General features: G+C 41.2%; 1 protein-coding gene across 1 annotated transcript in view; it reads left to right on the plus strand.

Annotated features, from left to right (window-relative positions):
- The window catches only part of LOC107721040 (MOB kinase activator 3B-like), a 34,833-nt gene extending 25,412 nt beyond the window's left edge, over positions 1-9,421 (plus strand). The window contains exons 4-5 of the mRNA XM_016528891.1: positions 6,666-6,868; positions 8,695-9,421. Coding sequence (XP_016384377.1) covers positions 6,666-6,868; positions 8,695-8,700 — 209 coding nt within the window. The 3' untranslated portion in view covers positions 8,701-9,421. The remainder of the gene's footprint in view (positions 1-6,665; positions 6,869-8,694) is intronic.
- The last annotated feature ends 238 nt before the right edge of the window (positions 9,422-9,659 follow it).

The raw sequence follows: 9,659 nt of genomic DNA on the forward strand, positions 1-9,659 counted from the left end.
CACTTGGTGATGTAGGCAGTGACAGTCTCTGAGTACTCCTGGAGGTCTGTGGTGTTATTGTATGTGGCAGCCTGCTTAAACATATTCCAGTCAGTGGTGTTAAAACAGTCTTGAAGAGCCTCTGACGACCCTTCCGGCCACACTTGTATTTGTTTGTGAACTGGTTTGGCGACTTTAACGAGCGGTCTGTATGCAGGCATTAGCATGACAGTGATGTAGTTATCCTTACGGGCATATTTTAATTTAATATTATGTATTTATACATATTTTTATTCACATTTCCCATAGGCACCTAATAAATTGAATGTATTTATTTGTAAACTGTAAAGTATTATTTTTATTTATTATGTTATATTTATTATCATTTACTAATATTTATTTTATTTTGGGTTACAAACGTTTACTATGAAGACATGAACAAAAATGCAAAATAGACACTCAATGTTGTTAAACATTGTTTAATATTTCAACATTAACAAAAATACAAGATTAAGAATGAAAAAAGAAAAAGAAAGGAATCAACATTAATAATAATACTAGGCTAGTCCAAAATGTGGGGACTGAACAATGCCTAAAATCATGCTCTCATTAATGCTTTCATATGAGGCATGCAGTGAAAGCCTCAGAACTAAACCGCATGTGTTAGCCTCTGGACAAATTCATAGTGATCCATTTACTGGAATGTGTAGAAATTCGAGTGTAGATTCTGGATCAAATCCCAGAGCTGGAATCCGGTCTGTGTCAGTGGCAAACATTAAAAGATTGCCAAATGTAACTTTGATGTCCGTGTCTTCCACTGTCAGCACAGCATCTCCGCCTGAAATGTAAAAGGGTGGGGGAATTAGTCACCTTTATTTATATAGCGCTTTTAACAATACAGATTGTGTCAAAGCAACTGAACAGCATTAATTAGGAAAATAGTGTGTCAATAATGCAAAATGACAATAGTAAACACTAATTTTCCAGTTAAAGACAGTTCATCATTGAATTCAGTGGTGTCTTCATTCAGCTCAGTTCAGTTTAAATAGTATCTGTGCAATCAAGTCGACGATATCGCTGGAAATTAAGTGTCCCCAACTTTGCAAGCCAGAGGAACCAAAACTCCATCGGTGACAGAATGGAGAAAAAACCTTGGGAGAAACCAGGCTCAGTCGGGGGGCCAGTTCTCCTCTGGCCAGACAAAACCAGCAGTTCAATTTCAGGCTAGCAAAGTCACATTGTGCAGAGGAATCATCTGGTTCCTGTGGTCTTGTCCCGGTGGCCGTCTAGGAGACAAGGTCTTCACTGGGTATCTGTCTCTGGGGCTCATCTAGTTGTCCTGGTCTCCGCTGTCTTTCAGGGCTGTAGAGGTCCTTTCTAGGTGCTGATCCACCATCTGGTCTGAATATGTACTGGATCCGGGTGACTGCAGTGACCGTCTGATCTGGATACAGACTGGATCTGGTGGCTACGGTGACCTCGGAATAAGAAAGAAACGGACTAATATTAGCGTAGATGCCATTCTTCTAGCGATGTAGCAAGTACATCGGGTGTTATGGGAAGTGTTCCCGGTTCCGGTTGACCTAATTAATGCAGCCTAACAATCCTTTAACGGATTTGAATATTAGAAATGTGTTAGTGTGTTATGTGCAAGCCAGGTTAAAGAGATGGGTCTTTAATCTAGATTTAAACTGACAAGAGTGTCTAAAAATAAAAGGATTTCAAAAGTGCTGCAAAAGTGTTTTAGTGATCATTTCATACCCTGGCAAAAGTGAGCAAAAAAAGTGAGGATTCTCTCACGGGAAAGATTTTAAAAGGTTTTAAAAAGTTTCAAAACCACCAAAATGTTTCGTTATACCGTTCCTGCGGTATGCGCAGTTTTTTTTTTACGTGTCGTCAAAGACGGAAAGTGCAGGACTCCCTCATTTGTGAGCAGCGAAGAGCGTAACGAGTCACACAACCCCTCCCCCTCCGGTTGCTGCAAGCAATTATGAGCAGTCAGTGAGAGTCACCTGTGTGTGGGATGGCCGAAGGAGGTGAGTCCCTGGAACTTTTTGCCCCGTCGAAAAAGAAGTCTGTCGTATGGGAATTTTCTGGTAACGTAGACTTAACCATGTTCCGTACACAACGATGTTCCGTACAGATGACGTTTTAGCGCCAATCCCTAAATAAATACTTCCAGGTCAAATATAAACTATATATCTGTGTCATCTTCATTTCTCCCTCTCCTGGAGACCCACCCGCCGTCAGTGTTGAAAAATCAATTAAATACGTAATCAATTAAAGACGTAATCAAACAGACGATGAACACTATTAACAGCAATTATTATATGATGCAATCAAACTTCTAGCAAAATGTGGTAGTTCTGTATGTTGTTTCAGGGTTGGCATCATCTGAGGTCCTCTGAGGGGTTGGCATCATCTTTTGTGAGCAGCGAAGAGCGTAACGAGTCACACAACCCCTCCCCCTCCGGTTGCTGCAAGCAATTATGAGCAGTCAGTGAGAGTCACCTGTGTGTGGGATGGCCGAAGGAGGTGAGTCCCTGGAACTTTTTGCCCCGTCGAAAAAGAAGTCTGTCGTATGGGAATTTTCTGGTAACGTAGACTTAACCATGTTCCGTACACAACGATGTTCCGTACAGATGACGTTTTAGCGCCAATCCCTAAATAAATACTTCCAGGTCAAATATAAACTATATATCTGTGTCATCTTCATTTCTCCCTCTCCTGGAGACCCACCCGCCGTCAGTGTTGAAAAATCAATTAAATACGTAATCAATTAAAGACGTAATCAAACAGACGATGAACACTATTAACAGCAATTATTATATGATGCAATCAAACTTCTAGCAAAATGTGGTAGTTCTGTATGTTGTTTCAGGGTTGGCATCATCTGAGGTCCTCTGAGGGGTTGGCATCATCTCTTCTCAGGTGTTCTGGATCCAGACTGAAGCTTGTGTAAATCCTACATCCCGTGGCAAAAACAGAGAAACAAATAGAGACATAATTAGCGTAGCTGCTGTTCCAACCAAGCAAAATTGATTTGTTTAACCCAAACTAAAGAATAATAATAATGTGGGTGGCGTCTGGTTATTTGTTAATCTAGCCACTGTGCTAAATAAAAACCTTGGATTGTTTTGGATATTTTCTATGCGTTTGTGGATATGCTCGGCCCTGGCAGCTTCTAGAGCCTGTCTATAGCTGGACATACTGTTTTTCCACGCAATTTTAAAAACTTCCAAGTTTTTCTCCATTTGCGCTCAAGACTACTTGTTTTTTTCTTGAGAGAATGGGTATTACTGTTGTACCTTGGCGCAGTACGTTTTTAAAATCAAAATAGAACTAGTGATAACGCGCTCTGATTGTTTTTGTTGTAGAATACGATAGGGGATATATTCACACGTTATAGAAGGTATCACGTCTATACTTTTAAGCCTCCTGCCATTGTTTACATCTGTTCAAAATCACGCATTTAAAAAACAAACTTTGCCACTGTTTGAGTGTTGTACGGAGAGACCGTGCGTGTGTGCGTGTGTGTGTGTGTCTGTGTGTGACACTCGCGCTCTCTCTTTCTTTACGTGTGTATACGCACACATCCTCGTACCTCACCGCTCCAAACTTAATCCGGGAAAGGTGAACATTCCTGCATCATAACTTGGACTGAAAGATGAATGTGTAGAAAGCAAGCATGTCTCCAAAAACCTTGTTGAGCTGCAGGTTTAATGACTGAATTTTTTTTTTATTTTTGAATTTTGAATTTTTTTACAGAAATTATGTTTTGATTATATTTTTGATTATTGGGCTGCAGGTTTAGGCTCACTTAAGTGACTGCATTTTTTTCATTTATAGGGATTTTTTTATTTATTATTTTATTTTTTTACAGAAAATATTTTATTTATGTTATGATTATTGTTGAGCTGCAGGTTTAGGCTCACTTAAGTGACTGCACTTAATTAAGAAGAATTTAATTATTTATTTTAATTATTTAGCCTGACATGTTTACTGTTCCAAAATGTTCTATATGTTTCTTAAAAATAAAATATGTGTTCAGTGGGGGAAAAAAAGTTGTCCAGACATTTAAAAATAACTTATTTTAGAGCTGTAATCACAATACCGTGATATCGTGAAACCATGATATTTGTATCTAAGGGTTATCATACCGTCAGAATCTCATACCGGCCCATGCCTAGTCGTTCATCACAGAGGGCAGAAGGTCTCGTTCACAGGAACACAATCACCGACATGCTGTCAATAATTCAAGGCCATCAGGTGCCCTGAAGACACATCAGCTGTCATTGTAACCAAACCCTGTTGTGATCCGCAGCGGCCTGAAATACTGAAACACAGCACTCTCCACTCCTCACAGCGCAGGGTTAATGTGCTTTACTGACACGGCAGATATTCCTACATTCAGATAACAGTCAGATTAAAAATGTAAATCAATTCCCATTAATAAATAAAAGAGAAAACAATGCAGTGTATAGTTGAAGGTAAAATCCATAATGTTAAATGAAGATAAGAATAAAAGGAATCCTACTAATTAAAGAAGTGCTGGTGAAATGTGGTGTAGACAGGGTTTCGCACAGACACGCGTGTGCCGTCTTGTGTTCACCTCATGAGAACTGCATCAAGATCCACTTGCAGAAGCTGATTTGTTGTGTTCCTGTGGATCTGTAGGATATTTTTGCAGAATTGTTCTAATTGGTGAATTCTTGATTTTGTTTGTCAGTGGACTTCACCAGACAGGACAATCCGCTCGATCACTGATTCGATGATTTTCACCGATTCTAATCAGATCTCTATGGGACGTTGTGGTTTGATGGCATCTCTCTCAGTGTCTCTCAGCTCATTCACTTCTGTGTTGAAATGTACTTAGGATGTGATGTTTGGGCCTGCTGTAGGTAGTGCAGTATACTGTAACGAGTGAGTTATCTTTTTAGTTCCTAATGGTTTTTTTCTGATTTGTTAAATAGTGTTTGGAAATGAGTTCCCCATATTTCTCCATTTTAAGTTATCCATGGACAGGTTTTGATTTTGAATATATTGTGCTTTGTGTGTTGTTTTAATGTTTCACAGTAAAGCGGTGGATCTCTATTATTCAGGTTTCCATGTTTCTGATTGGTCAGCATTCTGAGGCGCTTGCAAACTGCTTAGAAAGTCTTGATCAAACCATTTTTGGATGTGTGATTTTTCTGTTTTCAGCTTTGACTGTTTTGCTGTTCTTTCACAGCTCGATTGAGCGCTACTGTAGTGTGATCATAGACAGTGTGCAGAAACAGCATTTGTATTGTCTGGCTGCTTATTGTTTTCTGGTTCCCCTCTGCACTGTAGCTCTGGGACGCTGATGCTGGAATATATGTGGCACGCATTTAAAAGGTCTGTTTGTGATGTGGGTACTTCTTTATGGAGTTTAAGCCAGATCCGATACGGGCCAGTGTTGGTAATAAACAATAAACCTCTAAATATTGATTAGTGGTTTCTTGTGTTGGATCTAAACTTTGCAGGAAGGAAGGATCAGGATTGAGTCCCTGATCTAAACTGACTGTGAGCCGAACAACGGGTTGAAATTGAACAACTAGTCGGACCGTGTGAAGTGCTGTCTTTGGCCCTAAACCCAGATTATGTTGTTAGGTGTCTAATAGAAACCGGTCGTGTTCATAATTAGCACTTGTGTCTAGAATTATCAGTGCTGTGAATCAAACTCTACTTCAGAACGTGAAGGTTCATCGAGCTGCAGCATGTAAATGTTCACAGTACTGTGTTTTTCAGGCCGTATTCTGAGCAGATTAAGAGGATTGATGACCTACAGTAACTAACCCACCCTCCCCAACCGATCACATGACTGAGAGCCTAAACCGGTCAGCAGCTCGGCTTATCCTGCGCTGACTAGGCTTTCAGACAGTCTTATGAAGATATCTTCATGCTGTGGATAATTGAATTACACAGCTGTAACTCACTATAAAACAGCGAGCAATGCGTCACACCATCATCTGTACAAATACTGTACAGCAGCTTTAACCTGACTAATATCATGCTCAGTAAGTCATTCTGAGTCTTTAGTTTTTGACTCCAGTGTTTTGTACTGATGACTATATGGCTTGAAACGTGAAATCTGTGGTTATTCAGTGAAATGAGCTGTTTACGGCTGAAAGAATCATGAGAACTCTGAGGTTCAGGAGGAAAATGGATCTGAAAGCTTGATGAAGTACGGTTTCCCTGTTCTTCAGAGCGCTGAACAGCTTGCTCTGCTTCTGTGGTCCAGAGTAAAGTGAGTCTGAAGTCTCATTGATTCACAAGAGCTGCTGATCTGTGATCTGAATGCTGCTCCACAGTTTGAAAACAAGGAGCGTTTCATTCGGCCATGAGCAGAACATAATGAGCTTTTGTTAGGAAACAAAGGCACTAATTCAGTGTCACAAACACACAAACTCATGCACGCTTACACAACAGCCACATGTACAGTCTTTCACTTTCTTTTGACACAACCAGTATTGTATAAAGCGCTTTATAAATAAAGGTGACTTGTGAGCCGCACTAGTGAAGGTTCAGATGATGTTTGTATTTAATTCCTGTGATTGTTTAACTAGTCCTCTGGTTATGAGAGGTGTCTGCTCCACATCTTCATCCTCTGCCACTTCCTCTCTGTTTTTCTACATTCATTCTTCCTCTTTGTTTTGGTCTTTCAGGAATTCCCTTCCCAAAGAACTTCATCCAGATCTGTAAGAAGATCCTGTGTCGTCTTTTCCGTGTGTTCGTGCACGTCTACATCCATCACTTCGACCGGATCCTCCTGATGGGAGCCGAAGCGCACGTCAACACCTGCTACAAGCACTTCTACTACTTCTCCACCGAACTGAACCTGATAGAGCGCAAGGAGCTGGAGCCGCTGGTGAGAACAGAACCAGACACACGTCTGCTTAAAGTCCATGGCATAGATATAATACAGCATCATTTCATTCTTCAGTTAGAAATGGACCTTCTGCAATAGATTCAGCTGGATAAAACCTTCCTGAATTCATGAATAATTGCTGATGAGAGAAAGCTAATTTTCTCATGTTCTTGATGCTGATTATTTTATAGTTGTAGTATTGAGGACGAGGGAAAGTCATAGATTTGTAATCAGTGATGACAGAATGAATCACTAACCCTTTAGTATCAGCGCAGTGATGTGAGTGTGAGAGATATTGTGTGTGTGTGTGTGTGATATTGTGTGTGTGAGTGATATTGTGTGTGTGTGTGTGTCACCGTTATTTTATTTATATAGCGCTTTTAACAATACAGATTGTGTCAAAGCAGCTGTACAACATTAATTAGGAAAATAGTGTGTCAATAATGCAGAAGGACAATAGTAAACACTAATTTTTCAGTTAAAGGCAGTTCATCATTGAATTCAGTGATGTCATCATCCAGCTCAGTTCAGTTTAAATAGTATCTTTGCAATCATTTGCAATCAAGTCAACGATATCGCTGGAAATGAAGTGTCCCCAACTAAGCAAGCCAGAGGCGACAGCGGCAAGGAACCAAAACTCCATCGGTGACAGAATGGAGAAAAAACCTTGGGAGAAACCAGGCTCAGTCAGGGGCCAGTTCTCCTCTGGCCAGACGAAACCAGCAGTTCAATTCCAGGCTGCAGCAAAGTCACATTGTGCAGAGGAATCATCTGGTTCCTGTGATCTTGTCCCGGTGGTCGTCTGAGACAAGATCTTTTACAGGGGATCTGTATCTGGGGCTCATCTAGTTGTCCTGGTCTCCGCTGTCTTTCAGGGCTGTAGAGGTCCTTTCTAGGTGCTGATCCACCATCTGGTCTGAATATGTACTGGACAGTGACTGCAGTGACCATCTGATCTGGATACAGACTGGATCTGGTGGCAACGGTGACCTCGGAATAAGAGAGAAACAGACTAATATTAGCGTAGATGCCATTCTTCTAACGTCTGTGCAAGTCCACGATATCACTGGAAATGAAGTGTCCCCAACTAAGCAAGCCAGAGGCAACAATGGTGTGTGAGTGTGTGTGAGTGAGTGTGATATTGTGTGTGTGAGTGTGATGTTGTGTGTATGTGTGATGTTGTGTGTGTGTGTGATGTTGTGTGTGTGTGTGATGTTGTGTGTGTGTGTGATGTTGTGTGTGTGTGTGATGTTGTGTGTGTGTGTGATGTTGTGTGTGTGTGTGATGTTGTGTGTGTGTGTGATGTTGTGTGTGTGTGTGATGTTGTGTGTGTGTGTGATGTTGTGTGTGTGTGTGATGTTGTGTGTGTGTGTGATGTTGTGTGTGTGTGTGATGTTGTGTGTGTGTGTGATGTTGTGTGTGTGTGTGATGTTGTGTGTGTGTGTGATGTTGTGTGTGTGTGTGATGTTGTGTGTGTGTGTGATGTTGTGTGTGTGTGTGATGTTGTGTGTGTGTGTGATGTTGTGTGTGTGTGTGATGTTGTGTGTGTGTGTGATGTTGTGTGTGTGTGTGATGTTGTGTGTGTGTGTGATGTTGTGTGTGTGTGTGATGTTGTGTGTGTGTGTGATGTTGTGTGTGTGTGTGTGATATTGTGTGTGTGTGTGTGTGTGTGTGTGAGAGAGATATTGTGTGTGTGTGTGTGTGTGTGTGTGCGAGTGTGATATTGTGTGTGTGTGTGTGAGAGAGATATTGTGTGTGTGTGTGTGTGTGTGTGAGAGAGAGATATTGCACTAATGTAATTCTCTCTCTCTGGGGATTTCAGAAAGAAATGACCTCTAGAATGTGTTTGTGAGCGCCGGCGTCTGGACCGTTTCCAAACACTCACACCTGAGAGGCTTTTCTCAGGAGCTTTAATCCGTGAACTGGACGTTGCCGTGGAGATGAGGTCGTCACCGGGGTGATTCCAGAGCCTGGTGTCATCATCACTGAACCAGACTGAACTGTAAGGATCTGAGGCTGAGAGACTGACAGTGAGCGCCATCTAGCGGCGAGGCGTGTTACTCACACTGTGCTAACAGAGCAATCAGAGGACTAATGTTTCGTTCAGACATCTGCTCAAATCCACAGTAAGACGTGGACACCTTCATTTAACGTTCAGCTCTGTGAGGTTTGGATGAGCTGCTTTCATTCATCTCCATGCTGCTTTATTTCTGTTTGTGCTGCACTGAAATGATGGGTTAGTTTTAGTCACTGGATCATTTGATGATAAATCTGATGCTCAGTTCAGCCACGGACAGCAATTCTGTGAACTGGACGTCAGTATTCATTGGCCAATCACAGTCTGACAGTGTGTTCCTCTTAGTTTGAGGAGAGTTGAAACGGTCACACAGTGTCAGTCGGATCTGCACTGATTCTGTTCAAATCTCTCGTTTGCAATAAAACCACTAATATAAATTCAGTTTAATTGGTGTTGTGTGAGTTCCACTTTTAAGCTCTCGTCCATCTTTTTTTTTTCTTTGAAACGTGACCCTGTAAATTTCATAATGCAATAAAGAATATTTTGATTGTTTAACTGTATCGCTCCCAACATTTCTGAGAACATATAGCTGAAATATTTGATTGTAATACTTCTACGTGTCCTTGCACTGATATCTCTGTCTCTGCATTCAGTGCAGCAACACAAAGCTTCTCTAGTCGACCTGAAAAACCCTAACTTTCAGTCGATAAGCTCTTTATCAGCTGCACTTACCTTGATTACATGAACCTGCAAGTCAGCGTAACAGAAGCTGGA

This window comes from Sinocyclocheilus rhinocerous, unplaced genomic scaffold, assembly GCF_001515625.1.
Source record: "Sinocyclocheilus rhinocerous isolate Xijiao unplaced genomic scaffold, SAMN03320098_v1.1 scaffold3468, whole genome shotgun sequence".
Lineage (NCBI taxonomy): Eukaryota > Metazoa > Chordata > Actinopteri > Cypriniformes > Cyprinidae > Sinocyclocheilus > Sinocyclocheilus rhinocerous.